We start from the raw sequence: 18,547 nt of genomic DNA on the forward strand, positions 1-18,547 counted from the left end.
GACTGGTTGTCACACTGAAGTAACATAACCTAGAAAAAATGTTTTTATTTTGATTGTGATTATCTTAGATTCACCTACCAATATAAAACTATAAGGTTTATCGCTTCCTAAGTTGCTTGACGAAATGTCTGAGGAACCAATAACTTTCAAACGAATCAAGAAAAAGCCTAGAAGACAACCGCTTTCAATTGATGATGATGATGAGGACAACTTAGAAGAAGTAAGGTGCTTTAAATGAATACATTTCATTGGCTTGACTATTGAAATATTATCTTTTATAGTTCAAAGTTGAGTGAGATGAGAGAATTACAAGAATTACGAAAAAAACCTCATGGTGTTAGTGTTATTGGTCTAGCTCTTGGAAAAAAAGTAACCGTAGAGGAAGAAGTGATCCATGTATGTACTGTTTGAAAAATTTATCGACTGCTTCTATTTATAGTTTTTTATTTCAGAAAGATCCATTCAAAATTCAAACAGGAGGACTGTTAAATATGAATACGCTGAAAAGTGGAAAAATAAAGCAAGTTGATGATGCTTACGACACAGGAATTGGAACTCAGTTTTCTGTAGAAACTAATAAAAGAGATGAAGACGAGGAAATGATGAAGTTCATTGAAGAAAAGTTGAATAAAAGTAAAAAACCCACGGAGCAAATCAAGGAAAATACGCAAAATACTAATAAATATACTACCCCGGAAGAAGCTGCTTTGCAAGCAGTACCAACACATTTACGGGAATCCACTGCCAAGAAATCTGAAGAGATGTTATCTAATCAGATGCTATGTGGTATTCCTGAAATCGATTTGGGAATTGAAGCTAAAATTAAGAATATAGAAGCCACAGAAGAGGCAAAGTTGAGGTTGTTAAGGGAGAATCAGAATAAAAACGATGGGCCATCACAATTTGTTCCAACAAATATCGCTGTGAATTTTGTACAACATAATAAATGTAAGTTTTTATTAAATTCATCTAGATTCAAATATGAATATGAATTTATTACAGCAAATGCAGAACAGAAGACTGCTTTAATCAAACCAAGAAAGGAAAAACCCCAAACAGATGAACCAGACAGCAAGAAGCCCAAAAAAGAAGAAAAAGCTACAGATGATTATCATTTCGAAAGATTCAAGAAACAATTCAGAAGACACTGAAACAGGAGTGAAAAGTTGGAAGGAACTAAACCGAAATAAGAAAATGGTAATTTTCATAATTATATTAAAAAGTCAATTTAAAATATATAACATCAAAGTATCTCTTGTATCTTATTATTTAGAACCATAATTCACCACCATCGTCTTCTGTCAAATTGTCCTGTGTGGGCATTTCTTCATCGCTATCACTCACAGCCAAATCGTCCTGGATCTTGAGATGATCCTGATCTTGAGGTGTTACCTGGGTAGCAGTTTTTTGCAACCCGGACATCAGAAAATCTGATGGATCGTAGTTAGGATCAAGATCCATGCTTTCATCTGCAATTAAAAAAAATCAAGTACTCTCCAGAATATTATTCCAATTTTTTCACTGCATTCAATCATTTCCTTCCAATTATTATCAAATAAATAAACAGTCTTACCTTCTTTGTACATAATGTTATCCCCGACTTCACCTTCATTTTGATAGTATGCCATACTGCCCAATTGCACCATTGCCTCAGCCACCTGCTGGCTGTCATCGTCTGCACCATTACCGTCCATTGGTAGTTCTGCCGGGATGAGAAAATCACCTTTCGAATCTTCAAACTCGTGGAGAGGCACCTCGTCCAATTCCTCTTCGCTTGAAAACTGCAAATCTGGAAAGATCAAACAATGATGATGAATTCTAGTGAAAGCTATCCTCAAATCGTTCGAAATAAAACAAACAAATCGAGTCTAACTGAATTTTTTTCATCGATTCATTACCTTCCTCCAGAGTTGCAGACTCTTTCTTGACCTTCTTCCTTGCTCTTTCTTTAGAAGATGGGCTTGCAAAATCAGACGGATGTTCGCCTTCAACGTCCACATAGTCCATCTCATCCATGGAAGATTTGATCGCAAATGATCCACCCTCGGGTGAACTCATTTGACTCTGAAAAATTAATTTATAAAGAAAAATTTACCAAGTACAGATATGTCATATTTGACAATTTGAACTGACAATTATACACAATTGCCAGTTCAAACTGACAGTTATACAGTATAATTGCCAGTCAAACTGATAATTATACATAATTGTCAGTTGACAATAATGGCAATTATACATAATTATCAGTTCAAAGTGGCCATTAGTTATGTATACTTGTTAGTTTAAACAGGCAATAACTTTGTATAGTTGCCAGTTCTAACTGAAATTATACAGTATAATTGTCAGTTTTAACAGGCAATCATGCACAATTGTCAGTTCTAACTGGCAATATACATAATTGTCAGTTTTAACTGGCAATTATACATAATTGTCAGTTCAAACTAGGCATTAAGTATGTGTAATTGTCAGCTCAAACAGGCAATAACTTTGTATAGTTGCCAGTTCTAACTGACAATTATACAGTATAATTGTCAGTTTTAACTGGCAATCATACATAATTGTCAGTTTTAACTGTGAATTATACATAATTGTCTGTTCAAACTAGGCATTAAGTATATGTAATTGTCAGTTTCAACAGACAATAATTTTGTATAGTTGTCAGTTCTAACTGACAATCATACATAAGTAATAGCTAGTTTGAACTCACAATTATGTTAAATTTCCAACTTGAACTGACAATTACTTTGTATAATTATTAGTTCAAACTGACAATTATGTACAATTGTCAGTTCAAATTAGCAATTTAAATATTTTTTTCTGCTGCTCCGCTCTTTTGTAGAATATTGAAAATCTGATATTCCAATGAAAGTTCCTTACAACCTAATCATTTTTGCCAATTTAACTTGATTTTTATTGCAAGACATTGCATATTTACCATTCTATCTGGTTCGGTGATGGTGAAATTCTCCTCTTCAGTACCAAGCCATGCTTGATCATCTTCTTGATATGCCTTCTCTTTCACCAAAGATATTTTACTTTCCAATTGGCTGAGGTGCTCATTAAACTGAAACAAAGATTCGGAATCAATTATAATTTCAATATTTACCCTTGTTATTAAAAACTGAAAGATTTCCGTTTTTGAACTCACCTCTTCCAGAGCAAGCCTGCAAAGTTTTACAAGATCCTCCGCCTGTCTGGTGAAAGTCGATTCTTTACCGTTATACAATATACAATTTTCCAAAATCTGCTGTACATCGTCCAGGAATTCATATCTGCTATGATACTTATGAGCTGAAAAAACTTTGTTAATCCGGGAATTCCCCAAGTTCAAATTTGTATTACCAGAAACTTTCTTCCCGATGGTTTCCAGATCCATAGGTTTCTTGACAATGGTGTAATAATCCTTAACACACTTCTTATTCACTGGTTTCAAGAAGGGCCAAGCGTCTCCAAATGTTTTCAACTTGGTAGTCAGTACGTTGTCAAGGATGAAGGTCAAAGCTACTTGATCGTTGTCATCGAGTAGGGGATTTATAGCCTTCTCCAGCCTCATCAGCCGATCTTCCTTTTCGGTCAATCGCTCTAGACACTTGTTCAACATTCGTTGAGCTGTTATCGTAAGACTGCTAGTCGGACCTGAAATAAAAAGGAAATGTGGGCATTTTAAATACACTGCGCAAAAAAATTAACGCACATTCTGAAAATCTCAATTTTAATGAAAGTTAACTCTACATTGACTTTATAACTTATTTTTTATGTTCTCTCGGGAAGGTTTTCAACGAAACAAGACACATTAAATGGAAGAAAAGTTCAGGATTTCACCGAATCTTATGTGAAAGAAGAGAAATGAACAATTTTCAAAATACTGAAATGCTGATAAGTGATTTAATACTTGGTATTTCCACCCCTTGCGTTAATTACAGCTCGGCAACGACGGTTCATACTCAAAATGAGTGATCTCAAAATGTTCTGATCTAATCCTTCCCAGATTTCTGCGAGTTGGATTCTTAAGTCATTAAGAGTAGCTGGATGATTTTCTCAACTTCTCAGCCTTCTATTGAGGTTGTCCCAAACCTGCTCAATCGGATTGAGATCTGGACTTCTTGCTGGCCATTCCATTCGAGAGACTTCAACCTCTTCAAGGTACTCCTGAACGATGCGCGCACGATGGGGTCTGGCATTATCGTCCATAAAAATGAAATTTTCACCAATGTATGGGGCAAATGGCACTACAGGCTCTTCAAGAATGTTCCTTATATACTTATCAGCATTCATAGCTCCATTATCAACGACCATGCGAGCAGTCAAAGATATTCCACCCCATACCATAATCGATCCTCCCCCGAAACCAGTAGTATTCAGGAAATTGCACTGAGCATATCTTTCATGTGGACGTCTGTATACAAGGAAAAGTCGATCACAATAGTAGAGGCAGAATCTAGACTCATCTGTGAAGAGAACTTTTTCTCAATCGGCCTCTTCCCAATGGATATGCTCTCTCGCAAAATCCAAACGCGCCCTTCGATGGGCTGGGGTAAGAGCTGGGCCTCTGGCCGCGACACGAGGCCTTAAATCATATTCTCTGAGGCGATTTCTTATTCTCTGAGTGCTAATTTGCACCTCATGAGTTTGCTCAAGCTGAATTTGAAGGAGGCGAGCGGTTGCAAACCGTTGTCTTCGGACATTCATACCTGTCTCCCTGAATCGCTGCAACATTCTGAACACACTTGTATGGGAAACTCCTAACCTTTCTGCAATTCTTGTGTATGTCCACCCTTCTTCTCGCGAAACTACCGCTTGGGCACATTCCTCTTGGGTCAAATTGCGTGTTTCGCGTTGCATAGCGATCGAGTGTAGAAAATCAAACGAAAGAAAAACTATTGATCACTAGAATTGATCGAGAACAACTGATATCAGAATGGAGCCAATACATTCAAAATCTGATAATATCATCTTTTTCATTCCTGCTGGGAAAAAACATATGTATTGAAGAAAACCGTTTAAAGTGGATAACATATGCATGCATAATTCTGATAAAAATAATTATCATTGAGAACACCTTCAGTAATAGAATAAATTTGAGATTTCCATAATGTGCGTTAATTTTTTTGCGCAGTGTATGTTGGCAACATCGATTCATAACTTAATTCATTGGCCACATAATGAAATGGTAATAGTGAAAATTTTACCATTGTAGAGTGTAGAATTCTCCACAATCTGATTAACATCTGCCAGAAATTCCTCCCGGCTCTGATATTTCTTTTGCCTCAAGTTCTCCCTAATAGTTTGCAAGTCCATCGGACGTTGGATTATGGTGGGATAATCTAGGACGACCTGTTAGAAGAGGATATTTAAACACTATAATTGGTCCTAAGTAAAATCAAGCATTTCTCTCACCTTAACATTGACCGGGAACAAAAACGGCTGAACGTCTGGCATGTCTCTCATCTCGTTCAGTATGCTCTCCAAGATGGTGGACAACACGACCACCGGATCCGTTCTTCGTCTGTTCGCCGACTTGTTGGGTTTCTTTAAATAATCGCAATGAAGATCGTTACCCCCCCTTCTCCTCTTCCTCGAGCCCATCCCGTCTTTGGGCATTTTGAGCATCATGCTCTTCCTCTTGATCTCTTCGACGTGCTGGAAAAAATTGAGTATATTCAATAGGGAATACTCCTTCTAACGAAATTGAAGTATTTTTTATGGAATATCTTTGAAACGTTACGTTTTGAAAAAACCATTTCAACCGTTTCCCAAGAAAAATTATTTTAAGTACTTAAAAATGGGTATTTAAAATTTAAAGCGTTTCGTTTCTATTGCACAAGTTGGCAACATCGACTGAAATATGCGTTGATAATAAAGGGCAACAAATACACTATCTTGATGAGAAAGACAAAGATGGCTGTCTGTGAAATCTGCGACTAACGAGGAAGGTTGTAAAATTTTATGGGATTTTTATGGCCGGTTGCTGTTGAGGCTCGCGTCAGTACGCGCCTTATGATGGTTGTGAATAAACAGCTGTTATTTCATAAACAACCAATTGTTCTTTTTATTTTCTAGTAGGCTGTTGCCAAATCGTAAACTTGAAACCAAGCGATTTAAATTTCAAAACCCCATATTTGAAGAATGATTTTGAATAGTTTCCGCGGTGCTTTTGAAAAATTCATGAATGAAACTCATAATTATTCAGTTTAAACTTGCATATGCTGTGATAAAACAAATTGAGGAGAATTTCCTATTATCGATTATGACAACCTGAAAAAATCTTTACCCTAACGATCTTTCCAGACAATTTCAATTTGGTTCCATCTACATTCACCAAGTCTTCGTCGTCGGTGTTCATCATCTTCTCGATTTCTTCTTCCTGATCATCTGCCATTGTAACGTTCATGGAAGAATTTCCAGAAGCAGTTTGTTGATACAGCGGGCAGGCCTTATTAGTCCTAGAATAAATTAATGGAGTTTTTTATGACCACAAATTGGAAAAAACTGCTTTTGAAGGTATTAGTTGGGGAGCCGAAGAGGGAAATTCGGGATTTACTCGAGCGTGTCAGATTAATATGAAGGGACATACCTTTGACCCTGTAGAGTACCTCTACCAAAAATTAGAGGGGGAATTGCCTAGAACAGCCTGTCAGAATAGTTAAAAAAAAACGATCATTGTACATACTCGAGCGTGTCAGATTAAGATATATGTGGTTAATTACATGTTGAAAAGTGTATATTCTCTTAATCTGACAATTTAAGCGTGTCGAAAATGTGTGGGAGGGCGCCAAAGTTGCAAAAAAAAAAACGTCACGTGTACATTCTCGAGCGGGGTGGCGTTTTTTCTTATTTTGAAGCTAATGATTCAAGAATAACGGAAAAAATATAATCTGACAGTTTCAGCGAGCCGAAACAATTAAAATTGGCCATAAAGGTCACAAAAATAAGTTTTTCTGAATTATCTCCTTCCCTGAGCTTCAAATCTTTTTCGTATTCATTATAAAAGTTGTAGAGCATAACATTTTCTACAAATTTTTTCCCGAGCAATTTTTTCTACGTTCAAACGTTTTTGAGATATATGGCGATTAATGCGAGGTTTTTAGCGATACATGCTGAAGCGAAAATTCACTTGTTGGAAAATAGTACATTCTAAGGTTCAGTCACAGACAACACTAAAATTTTCGTGACTAATTTCGAAATTGTCTTCATAGAAATACCTTGTCATTTTGACAATTGTAGATTAGACTGGGATTCTACATTGACCTTGCCCTTTCGCATGTGTGGCTAAGCTCCTCGCCCTTATCGCCCTCTAACTCGAGAACGGTTAAGAGTATGCAAAATTGCTTCAGACAAAAGTTGTGTAGAATTTTATTATCTACAACTTTCGTAATGACTACAAAAACGATTAGAGGTACAGGGAGGGAAATATTCGAAAAAAAGGGATTTGTATCACCTTCAAAGTGTCAGATTAAGAAAACCCACCCTGATTAGTGTCAGATTAATGGGTCAACACGTCTACAACACCCAGATTAACCATCTGTATGAAAATCTGACACGCTCGAGTATGTACAAGTAACGATTGTTTTTTACATTTTCAAACGACCACTGTGACCTTGCGTCACGTCCAAATTGTCAGTCCCTTGAAAAGTAGCTTCCTTCGGGTCCAATTAACATATCCTCCAAAAATCTGACACGCTGGAACAATTTTTTTTTAACATTTTCAACTCTTCTGTACGGCCAGTCCCACCGCGCAAACTTTCAGATAAGCATGAATTCATTATCAGAGACACGTAGAGCATATACTACAGTATCTTAATCTGACACGCTCGAGTATGTACACCTGACGATTTTTTTTTACATCTTTGAGACCCTACAGACGCCTTCCCCACCGCTGAAAGTGCATACATCATAGAACCTTTCTTTCTTTCTACCATCTAATCTTCAAAATCCACTAGGTCTCCACGACGCTCAAGTAAATCCCGATATAGAATCGTCGGCTCCCCAACTATATTTAGTACAAATTCCTTACCTCATGTGACCAACATTTCCACAAGCACCGCATTTAAGCTTCAAATCCGGTTTCAACCGCGTTTTTCTCCTAGACTTTGATGGAGATGTAGAGGTTGGAGCCTTTCCAGCACTCGAGGTGCTCGGCATAGAAGGCGTACTTGTGATAACTGTAAGATAAAGTTTTTGTAGTTGATATTCAGAAATAAAATCGTGACGTAACATACCACTACTGCTCGTGTGGGATTTTTCGGAATGAGACAACGACACGGGCTGACCAAGGGCCAACCTCTCTTTCTCCTGATTCCTCTTAATCCTTCTCAGCTGCTCCTGAATCCTCCTCTTCTCTCTCTTCATCTCCTCCTTCTGCGCCTCGTCGAGCGTTGCGAATTGCCTGATGAAGGCCTCGTCTTTGGTCCTGCGAATCTTCACGTATGCGTCTATGACCCCGGGCTTCCTCACCGTTTCCACCCTCGTGTACTCCTTCCCGTCCAAGTCTCTGAACGTTCGTATTATCTTCAACACGCGTCCTGAAAGATCCGGGGGTCTAACATGTTTCGCCTTAAAGATACTCTTCAGTCTTACCTTGTTGTCCGTAATTCCCTTGGTCTTGAGTATCGTCGTCATCTTTCCGTTTTTGCGACTTGTCCTTATTCTTCTCGTCTCCCTCCAAGATCATCTTCCTGAGTTCCTGTCTTTCTTGCTCTTCTCTTTCGAGGGAAAGCTTGAAAGTTTATCAAATCATCAAGGGGTGAAGAAAATTATTGACATTGGATTAAAGTGTTGGAAGGATAAAGATTTCCTGCATCACCAATTACACTGCGCAAAAAAATTAACGCACAATATGGAAATCTCAAATTTATTTTACAACTGAAGGTGTTCTCAATGATAGTTATTTTTATCAGAATTATGCATGCATAGGTTATCCACTTTCAACGGTTTTCTTCAATACAGATGTTTTTTCCCAGCAGGAATAAAAAAAATGATATTATCAGATTTTGAATATATTGGCTCCATTCTAAAATCAGTTGTTCTCGATGAATTCTAGTGATCAATACTTTTTTTTTCGTTTGATTTTCTACACTCGATCGCTATGCAACGCGAAACACGCAATTTGACCCAAGAGGAGTGTGCCCAAGCGGTAGTTTTGCAAGAAGAAGGGTGGACATACACAAGAATTGCAGAAAGGTTTGGAGTTTCCCATACAAGTGTGTCCAGAATGTTGCAGCGATTCAGGGAGACAGGTATGAATGTTCGAAGACCAGGACAGGGTAGACCACGTGTAACAACTGCCATTCAAGAACGTTACTTGAGAGTTTCTTCGTTGAGACAACGGTTTGCAACCGCTCGCCCCCTTCAAATTCAGCTTGAGCTAACTCATGAGGTGCAAATTAGCACTCAGACAATAAGAAATCGCCTCAGAGAAAATGACTTAAGGCCTCGTGTCGCGGCAAGAGGCCCAGCTCTTACCCCAGCCCATCGAAGGGCGCGTTTGGATTTTGCGAGAGAGCATATCCATTGGGTAGAGTCCGATTGGGAAAGAGTTCTCTCCACAGATGAGTCTAGATTTTGCCTTTACCATTGTGATCGACGTTCCCTTGTATGTCCACATGAAAGATATACTCAGTGCAATTTCCTGAATACTGCTGGTTTCGGGGGTGGATCGATTATGGTATGGGGTGGAATATCTTTGACTGCTCGCACAGACCTAGTGGTCGTTGATAATGGAGCTATGAATGCTGATAAGTATATAAGGAACATTCTTGAAGAGCATGTAGTGCCATTTGCCCCACACATTGGTGAAAATTTCATTTTTATGGACGATATTGCCAGACCCATCGTGCGCGCATCGTTCAGGAGTACCTTGAAGAGGTCGAAGTCTCTCGAATGGAATGGCCAGCAAGAAGTCCAAATCAATCCGTTTGAGCAGGTTTGGGACAACCTCAATAGAAGGCTGAGAAGTTCAGAAAATCATCCAGCTACTCTTAAAGACTTAGGAATCCAACTCGGAGAAATCTGGGAAGGATTAGATCAGAACATTTTAAGATCACTCATTTTGAGTATGAACCGTCGTTGCCGAGCTGTAATTAACGCAAGGGGTGGAAATACCAAGTATTAAATCACTTATCAGCATTTCAGTATTTTGAAAATTGTTCATTTCTCTTCTTTCACATAAGATTCGGTGAAATCCTGAATTTTTTTCCATTTAATGTGTCTTGTTTCGTTCAAAACCTTCCCGAGGGAACATAAAAAATAAGTTATAAAGTCAATGTAGAGTTAACTTTCATTAAAATTGAGATTTTCAGAATGTGCGTTAATTTTTTTGTGTGTATTTCATACAATTTTCCAATTTTGTAATAACCGGAACGAAGACAAATGCAACAAAAACAATTTCATAACATACAGTTTAACCGATCATAGGTTAAATAGTGTCTTTCTTCAATATTTTGGGAGAAACTCACCTGCGTACTAGTTTTCTTGTTGGCTAACATGTTTTCCAAGTTTTTACCCATTTCCTCGATGTCTTCATCGCTGTCCTCATCGGAACTTTCACCTTCATCCGTACTCAGTACTTCGGCGCTGGCTAACACTTTGTTCTGGAGGTCGAATATGCGTTGACACTCTTCCTTGTATCTCTCTTGGTGCTCGGCGATCGAAAAACGATTACCCCGAGAAAATTTGTCCATTCCTTCTTCGCCAGCTTTGGCCTTCTCCGTCGATAGGGTTCTCACCACATCTATTACCTCCCAACGCGACAGTTTTTCGATCTGTTGGAATTTCGATTAATGAGTGTCTCATCGTTAACAAATAAATATACTCACATCCTCCTCCGGGACTCCAAACTTTCTCAATAAAGCTTTGGCATTGTTCAGAGACAAACGTCTCAAATCGGCATCAGTTCCTGTTACTGTTCTTTTGGGCTGAGATTCTTGTTCTTCTTTGCTTTGCTGAAAAAATTGTTATTTAACGATATGAAAAGTTGATCTACCTTCTAAGTGGATCAGAAGATCGGTATATTCAATGAACCTGCCTTCGACCTAGAGGATTTACACGCGCCAGATGCAAGGAGCTTCACGAGCTCATAAAAACTCGCCAAATTTTCTCCTTTCCTCGATAAAAGCAAAAAACTAAGTATCAACTCTAAAGAAAAGAAAAGCAATTTCCTCCTTCATAACCTGAAAATTTCTAAAAAGGGACCCGAAAATTCGGTAAATTTCAGAAAACTCCAAAACAGCTTGATCGATTTCGACCAAAATCAATAGGCTTCGTCGCAATTGAGATGAGTGCGTAATTCCACATCGGTATATTCAAAATTGCGAACTGTAGCGTGCCCAAAACAATTTTTTTGAAAAATTCAAATTACTCAAAAACCGTTCCTTCGATTTCCTCAAGAGGCCTCTGAACGCCGCGTATCCTAGTAATCCTGCCAAAATCCAGCCCTATAGCTTCAAATTAGCGACCTGTAGCATGTACACAATAAAGGACTCACTGTTGGTTTGTTGGGGACCCTGACGTAACTGAAACCCTCTCCGCAGCCTGTCGGATCAGCCGGTCCCGTCAACTGAAGCAAACACTTGCCTTTCATGGCCTGGATGTACGCCCTGGTCGTATTCCAAGGAGCGACCTTCACTTCATCATCCATTTTCAGTTGCATCTCTTCATCGTCGTCTTCGGCCGGTGTGAAGAGAGATTTCTCTCCATAACCTGCATCCTAAAAAAAAATCAATGTATATCCTTATTTTTTCGGATTATCCGGGAATCGAAGACTCACTTTCAATCTCTGCTCAGCGGCGACCATACTGAAATAGGAACAGCACTGTTCAGGTGATACCATGGCACGAATCTCTTCTTCTGTTGGTAATCTGAATTCGGGTTTTATAACCCAATAGTTGGAATCCATTCCTGAAATATTTTAAGTTTTCATTCCACAATTACGTTGAGCTATGAGCTGGTATCAGGAAATCAGGGCTGAACAGCTAAAGTCGATAAGTAGCAAAACACCAAGACTTTCAATGATCTAAAATAAACTGCTCCACAAGAGTTAGGGATATCGTATTCTATCGTTTTTAAAAGTATGTGATCTTCGAGAAAATCGCTGTAAAATCATTTAAAACTCAATAGCAACTTGAATCGATCTAATAAAAATCAGTATGAGACATTTCGTCAATCTGGTCGCCTTTTTTCTGAAGTTTGGTTCTTTGCGTATGTTCATGAATGTTCTTATTTTGAAATGAAGCCAGTTTATCAACGGCTTCGATTTGAAACGAGTTTTCTGAAAATGCCAAGACGTAAATTAACAAACGCTGAGGCTAACAGGGCTATCGGAATGCTACAGGGTGGCCTAACTCAGGTTGTTGTAGCGGAAAGGCTTCAAGTCAGCCAAAGTGTGATGTCTAGACTATGGAATAGGTTCAGGGAGACAGGTTCCGTGTTGGAAAGGCTAAGGCTTGGTGGGCGACGAAAAACAACACCTGCTCAGGATCGTTTCATCACCGTTTCGGCGAGAAGAAACCCTACATCTACGTGTAGAATGCTACGGAATACTCTTCAAAATGCAGATGAGGTCCAAGTTTCCATCGAAACCATCAGACGACGTTTGAGAGAGGTGAATCTAGGTTCTAGACGTCCATTAAGAGGAGTTCCATTAACACGTGACCATAAGCGTCAAAGACTGGAATGGGCAAGGCAACATATCAATTGGAACGATTAATGGCGTAGTGTCCTTTTCACTGATGAATCCAGATATGGACGATTTTCAGATTCTCGAAGAATAAGGGTATGGACAATCCCACGCATACCCCGTAATACTCGTTATGTCCAAGAAGTCCATCCATTCCGAGGGGGTAGTGTTATGGTATGGGCCGGGATATGTTTCAACAAGCGCACAGATCTACACATTTGTCCTAGGAAAATGACCGCCTTACACCATAGGGAGCATGTCATTGACAATGTTGTGCCAAATTTTCACGCTGCTATTGGTGAAACTTCTTTTTCTAGACGATAACGCTAGACCTCACCGTGCAGCCATAGTTGAGAATGCGCGCGAGGAGCTTGGTATTCCACATTTACCAATACCTCCGCACTCACCAGATTTGAATTGCATAGAACATGCATGGGATATGCTCCAAAGAAGATTAGATGATCATCAACCTACCCCCGATCCTTAAATGATCTGAGAGAGCTTCTGCCCCGTTTATGGAACCAAATTCCTCAAGAAATGTTCAACAACCTCGTGTGTAGTATGCAAAGAAGATGTCAAGCTGTTATTGATGCCCGTGGAGGCCATACATTGTATTGATAGTCTTAAAATGCTTGAATTCTCTGGGCATAAAATTTCGTTATTTTACTCGATTTTTCTTAACCACCCTGTATACGCTGCAGACCTACAGGCTAAAATTAATTTGCAACTTGAAATCATATTAATATGAATTTTCATCACAAAAATCTTATTTTAACTATTTTTTTTTTGCATTTTAAGTCAGTATTCCTAACTCACGTGGAGCAGTTCATAAAAGTTTTAATCGTCACTTACCGGTCCTCTTGAAATCCGCGCAAAGTTTAAGCCTCTTCCTTATGCTGCTCTCTGAATGAAACGGAAATGCTTTCTTAATTTCATCCATCCTGATCTTTCTGGGATTATCACGACTTTTCCAAAACAGACGATAAATGAAAACCTACAAAACAGAATTAGAAAAACTCGCGAGGAAAAAGGAGACAGAGGATATTTACTTGAAGAAAGTCCCTGACAAAGTTATTGGCACGTTTTGAATTAGGACCAGGCACTTCGTACAGAGGGCACTGCTGTCCAGCTACGAAGAGCGCATCTATAACCCGGATATAGTAAGCTTGACGCGTTCTTATTATTAAGAAATCCGTCTGTGGAATGGCGTGTTCGTAGATGGGAGCTCTGAAAGAAAAAGGGTTTCATTATAGAAAGTTACGAGTGATCGTAAGAATTATATTACATTGACCCACCTGTACATATTGTTTTCGCAGGCCTGTATAGTTTGGCCAGGATGCAATATCCCCAAGAAAGGGGATGTATGGGCGTAGGCCATCTCTCCATATTTATAATTCGTGGGACCATTATCCTTTCCAGCCGTTCTCTTGTAGTAATTTTTGATTTTCGAACACATTCCAACCTGGGTGGAAAGATTCGACGATGAATATTTAAGAAGATGAAATTATAATCAGGGGATTTTTCAAAAATTACCTGGTTCATCAGTGGTGGATGTTCTTCGCAGAATTCAATCAATATGAGATCACCGTCCTTCCCTGATAAATCTTCGGGTGTCCTCATGAAGAATACGTCACCTCCACCAGATGCCATTCTTTCCGATTCCCTTTGCTGAAACCAAATAGGGAATTCAAAAACTGCCCCTTCAAAATGTACGCTATTTTGTCCAATCTCTCTAATGATTAATAAGTTTGGTGAATAAACTGGCAACAACCGTTCAAAAATATAAACTTCTCTTCAGCAAACCCCAAATTACCGCTTTCATATACAGGGTGAGTCTTTGACTCGTACAAATATTTTTAACCGTAGATTATTGATGTCGTAGAAACACTTTCTTCTTCAACCATTTTTTCCGAATCGGCTCGGTTTAAAAGATACAGGCTGTTGAAAAACCATAAAAAAATGTTATTTTTAGTTCTACCTCACAAACGGTTTTATCGAATAAAATAAATTTCGGAATTTTTTTTTTATTTATTTGATTAATCTTTTTCGAACACAAGATATCACTCATGTGTTCCAGTTTTCTCATTATGACCATTACATACCATAAAAATACCAGAACTTCAAAGAAACCAACTCTTGAAACTAAGTTGGACGCTATCTAATGAATATTTGAACGTTTTGTAAAATGAATGTATTCTTCACATTTTCTCGTATAATGCGCCGTTTTCGAGTAATTTGATGTTCAAAAATAAAAAAGTATCTGTGAAATTTAAAAAATTGGGTACTTTGGCTGAATACAACTCTGTTTAAAAGATCCACAGATGTGAAGTGTCAGATTTAGCTAGTTATTCTGAAGGTAATTTGTTTTTTGGTATGGTAAAAGAGTGTTTCTTTTGACCTCAAGAATCTACTGTTGAATGTTTGTACAAGTCAAAGACTCACCCTGTATAATTAGGCGATTTTTTCGCAGAAAGAACATTTCCTAACCTGAAATGAATTCGTTCGAAAAATCTCCGTACCTGAGAAGCAAAATATCCCATTGGTAAATTCAAAATATTCTCGAAAAATTCGAATAACTCAAAAACCTTTTTTCCGAATTCCGTGAAAATTAGTAGGCTTTCTTAACATCCTGCACAAGGGTAATCCTGCAGAAATATCCACATGAATTTTGAACGTATTCTGAATCTGCATCCTCCGAAACACATTTCTTGATCATTTTTATCCGAAAAAAAAATTAAGGTGGCCTTTAAGCTCCAGAGGAGCTGACGTTTATTGACACAAGGGTTCGTCTTGTAAACACAACACTCACCCTAGCCATCTTCTGGATATGGTCCACCAGCGGAGACACCGGATGAGGACCGGGTCTGCAGAGGGGTCCTTGTGAGAATTTCTTCATCGGCGGCCGGTGGAAATTCCTCAGTCTTATCTCGCCCATATGGGTTTGAATGAAAGGAGCCCTAAGCTCGACCACTGGAGTCGAATGCTGTATCAAATTAGCGCTTCCGACCTTCATCCGTAGCGTAGTTTCCGATGACCGTGGCATGTAATACCTGAAAGTTTATCAGCGTTGTTGAAATTCAAGATTTCAGTGGGGAGTTAAATTTCAACTTACACATCGTTGGAGATATTGAAGGGATCTCGATCTGGCGACTTCGGGGGCGGTGGCGGCGTATCTTCCTGCAGCACGTTGATCACGCCCGCCTTACCGAGAAGGATCTTGGATTTTTTAACATGCGGATGAGGAATCTTAACCTTAACCGGAGTAGCTTGACCTGAAAAATTCGAAAAATCCCGTAGAGAAGATATTTAGAAGCTGTCGGGAAAAACAGACCTGCTACCTGTTTCGAAGGATCTATATCATCAGGAATACCCAATATGATGTTCTCATCGTTGGGGTCCAAGGTCAATATCGACGGTTTCGGTACAGAGGACATATTTTCAGCGTCCCAAATAACGTCGTCCTCCCATCTTCCGTAAACGAGATCCTCGTTTTCGACGGGGAAGATCGAGTACCAAGTGTCATCCACATCGTCCTTCGGTTTGTTCATGAGACCTCTGAAAGCGGATTTTTTTAAATCACGTAACGTTTTCCTGCGAAGGAAACTCACATTGGCGTTTTCGGTTTCATGACGGGCAGGGCGGCAGGGGGCATGCGCACCGTGGTGCCGCTCATCGCCTTGCCGGGCTGGCTGAACGCCTGCGCGGTCCTGTTGCCGCTACTGGGCACCCAGCCGGCCGCGTTCGTCTTGGAATTGAGCTTCTGGAGCACTTTGTGCTTTATGTCGTTTCCGTCCCACACGACGTCGTCTTCCCAATGGAGCTGCGTGACCATGAGAAATGCATCGTCGGGGAAATCGTCGCCTTCTTTGGGCTCTTCCGGCTGCGTATCCTGCTCCTTCTGCTAGAGAGAAAGAGATAATCAACAATTTTCAAATTGACAAGTAGTCAGGTAATCCTCCTTCGTTTACTTCATATTAAAATGCCTAAAATGTGGCTAGAACTTTTTCCTGAGTTGAAAAAGTTAAAACTAGAATGGACAATGAGCCTTCTAGTGCACACTAATCCTGGAAATGGAAAGAGTATTGTGTGGTCACAGAGGGAGATTCAATTGCCTTTTACTTGCAGCACTCTAGATTAAGGACAGCCTCAAACCAAGATAAATCCAACGACTCACCTGTTGCACCGGCTTATTATGCACTTTGAAACCGTAATCGAAATTTTCCGCATTTTCTGGAACTTCTAGCATGTCGTACCACATCTGAGCCGGTCCGAATCTCCAGTCGGCTGCTTTAGGACCCGTGTCATCTTTCGCTTGGGTTTCTTGCTTTTCGTCAACCTTATTTTGCTCAACTGGTTTTAGGAATTTCTCCTTAAATTGAATTAATTGGGAAAAATTAAATTTTGCACCTTTTTCACATTGTTTTAACAAAACCGCAGTTGAAAATTATTTAGAGAGAGCAACTCACTTCATCGTCACTTTTACACTGTTCTGGTGCAGGTTCAGGTCCATATTCAATAAACCAGCCCCTTTTGTTCGGCTTCTCCTCGTCGGAGTTGGAATCTGAATCATTCTGCTGTTGGTTCAATTCCCTATTCCTTCTTTTCAAGCGTTTTTTTCTAACATTTTTCCATAAATTAGGTAAACTACTTGGTTTACCGGGTCCAAATAATCTGGAGAATCTCAGTACCTAGAATAAGAAAAATGCAGCATCAGTACAAGAACAACAGTAATGTTTTTTTTTTTTATATTTATTGCTCTTAAAATATCTATCTCACCTTCCCATGCCTGAAATCAGGAAAAAGTTCTCTAACATCAACATCGATATATTTCGATGGCATCATAGCAGCAAGAGGCGTCTCAAGCTTTTTTTTATCTGCTTCAGAAGAATCTGATGTATTTGATTCGTTTGGAGCTGGAGGAGGCGGCATAAGGAATTCATCATTAGATTCCTTTTTTACATCTAAATTACCTTCAATCTGAAATGACTCAGTTGAACATCAGGAATTCATGTTCATATTCAAAATAGACTCACCTCATTCTCTTCTGCTAATTCATTGATGTCTGAAAAGTCTATGGCAGATGGAGATTTACATTCTTCTAGAATAAACAGGGATGTGAGTAAAATAATGCATAATGATATAATTAAATCATATTACCTTCATCATAATCATTACTTGTTTCATTTTCAAATGAATTTTCTTGTTCTGATGGGTCATTTTCATTGAATACTTCTTCCAAGAAAGAACCCAATCCAAGCCTGAAATTTTTCTCGGTATGGTAAGTATGTATTGATAATCCGCAGAAATAAACAAAAATATGGATGCAGAATTCAAGAAGTAGGAAGAAGCAAACGTTATCCTATAATATGTATAATACACTTACTTTCCAAGTGAAGAAAGGTATTTTTGTGATTCTGAATCTAGAATATCACTTTCAAGTTGTCCACTTTCATCAATATTACCAAATAAAAAACCTGTAAGATTCAAAGAATCATTGTTATCCTCATCACTGTCTGCCATAATAATTCTTTATCAAGGAAATAAACTTCTAATTATTAGTATTAATTTCGTGTTGACAAAATTTGACTGTAATAAATAAACATAACCCTTATTTTAGACATCTTATTCGTCTATGGTTCTGAGCAAACCATGGAAGGAAATAAATCTTCTTCTCTTCCTGAATAGACCCATGTCTGTGTGTATATTCTGTGGTGGAAAATCTTCTTTGAGGGTGGGTTGTAACTCAGTTGGTTAACCAACCGGTTATGAGACCAATGGTTAACCTACCAAAGAAGGTTAAGTCCATTTCCGTAACATCGAAAATCTGGAAGTAGTTAAGTAAACTTCCATTTTGTGTAGTTTGTCTATGGTTTT

At 38.8% G+C, this 18,547-nt stretch overlaps 2 protein-coding genes across 7 annotated transcripts; one reads left to right on the plus strand and one right to left on the minus strand.

The window, feature by feature from the left end:
* The first annotated feature begins 14 nt into the window (after positions 1 to 14).
* On the plus strand, positions 15 to 1,251 carry LOC123312487 (telomere length and silencing protein 1 homolog). Of its 3 annotated transcripts, none has more exons than XM_044896950.1 (4): positions 15 to 225; positions 282 to 396; positions 453 to 948; positions 1,003 to 1,251. In XM_044896950.1, the coding sequence occupies exons 1-4, from the start codon at positions 125 to 127 to the stop codon at positions 1,149 to 1,151; spliced, it is 861 nt and encodes a 286-aa protein (XP_044752885.1). In that variant the 5' UTR covers positions 15 to 124; the 3' UTR covers positions 1,152 to 1,251. The 3 variants fall into 3 exon arrangements, with proteins under 3 accessions (XP_044752885.1, XP_044752876.1, XP_044752893.1); XM_044896958.1 differs by having other exon boundaries at positions 74 to 220; XM_044896941.1 differs by having other exon boundaries at positions 453 to 1,251.
* Positions 1,199 to 18,282, minus strand: LOC123312460 (transcription initiation factor TFIID subunit 1). Of its 4 annotated transcripts, XM_044896930.1 has the most exons (30): positions 18,057 to 18,282; positions 17,831 to 17,931; positions 17,707 to 17,771; positions 17,450 to 17,650; positions 17,140 to 17,361; positions 16,848 to 17,042; positions 16,282 to 16,574; positions 16,005 to 16,228; positions 15,786 to 15,945; positions 15,483 to 15,723; positions 14,207 to 14,341; positions 13,969 to 14,135; positions 13,723 to 13,900; positions 13,526 to 13,667; positions 11,765 to 11,895; positions 11,483 to 11,704; positions 10,815 to 10,940; positions 10,455 to 10,760; positions 8,578 to 8,716; positions 8,220 to 8,522; positions 8,015 to 8,162; positions 6,272 to 6,443; positions 5,398 to 5,640; positions 5,190 to 5,334; positions 3,343 to 3,636; positions 3,149 to 3,291; positions 2,936 to 3,064; positions 1,899 to 2,064; positions 1,574 to 1,789; positions 1,199 to 1,469 (listed from the first exon to the last, which is right to left on the minus strand). In XM_044896930.1, exons 1-30 carry the CDS (start codon positions 18,191 to 18,193, stop codon positions 1,270 to 1,272), a joined length of 5,544 nt encoding a protein of 1,847 aa, XP_044752865.1. In that variant the 5' UTR covers positions 18,194 to 18,282; the 3' UTR covers positions 1,199 to 1,269. The 4 variants fall into 4 exon arrangements, with proteins under 4 accessions (XP_044752865.1, XP_044752856.1, XP_044752850.1 ...); XM_044896921.1 differs by having other exon boundaries at positions 8,015 to 8,522; positions 17,707 to 17,768; XM_044896915.1 differs by having other exon boundaries at positions 8,015 to 8,522; positions 16,282 to 16,571.
* Positions 18,283 to 18,547: the final 265 nt, after the last annotated feature.

The sequence above is a fragment of the Coccinella septempunctata genome, chromosome 1, assembly GCF_907165205.1.
Source record: "Coccinella septempunctata chromosome 1, icCocSept1.1, whole genome shotgun sequence".
In the NCBI taxonomy this organism is placed as follows: domain Eukaryota; kingdom Metazoa; phylum Arthropoda; class Insecta; order Coleoptera; family Coccinellidae; genus Coccinella; species Coccinella septempunctata.

What these genes read in the sequence shown, in the direction of transcription:
- LOC123312487 (XM_044896941.1), top strand. Translation starts at nt 125, where the DNA reads ATGTCTGAGGAACCAATAACTTTCAAACGAATCAAGAAAAAGCCTAGA. An exon ending in GACAACTTAGAAGAAGTAAG is followed by an intron (nt 226 to 281) that starts GTGCTTTAAATG and finishes TATCTTTTATAG; the next exon opens with TTCAAAGTTGAGTGAGATGA. An exon ending in TAGAGGAAGAAGTGATCCAT is followed by an intron (nt 397 to 452) that starts GTATGTACTGTT and finishes TTTTTATTTCAG; the next exon opens with AAAGATCCATTCAAAATTCA.
- LOC123312460 (XM_044896907.1), bottom strand. Translation starts at nt 18,193, where the DNA reads ATGGCAGACAGTGATGAGGATAACAATGATTCTTTGAATCTTACAGGT. An exon ending in TACCTTTCTTCACTTGGAAA is followed by an intron (nt 17,932 to 18,056) that starts GTAAGTGTATTA and finishes GAAAAATTTCAG; the next exon opens with GCTTGGATTGGGTTCTTTCT. An exon ending in ATGAAACCGAAAACGCCAAT is followed by an intron (nt 16,229 to 16,281) that starts GTGAGTTTCCTT and finishes ATCCGCTTTCAG; the next exon opens with AGGTCTCATGAACAAACCGA.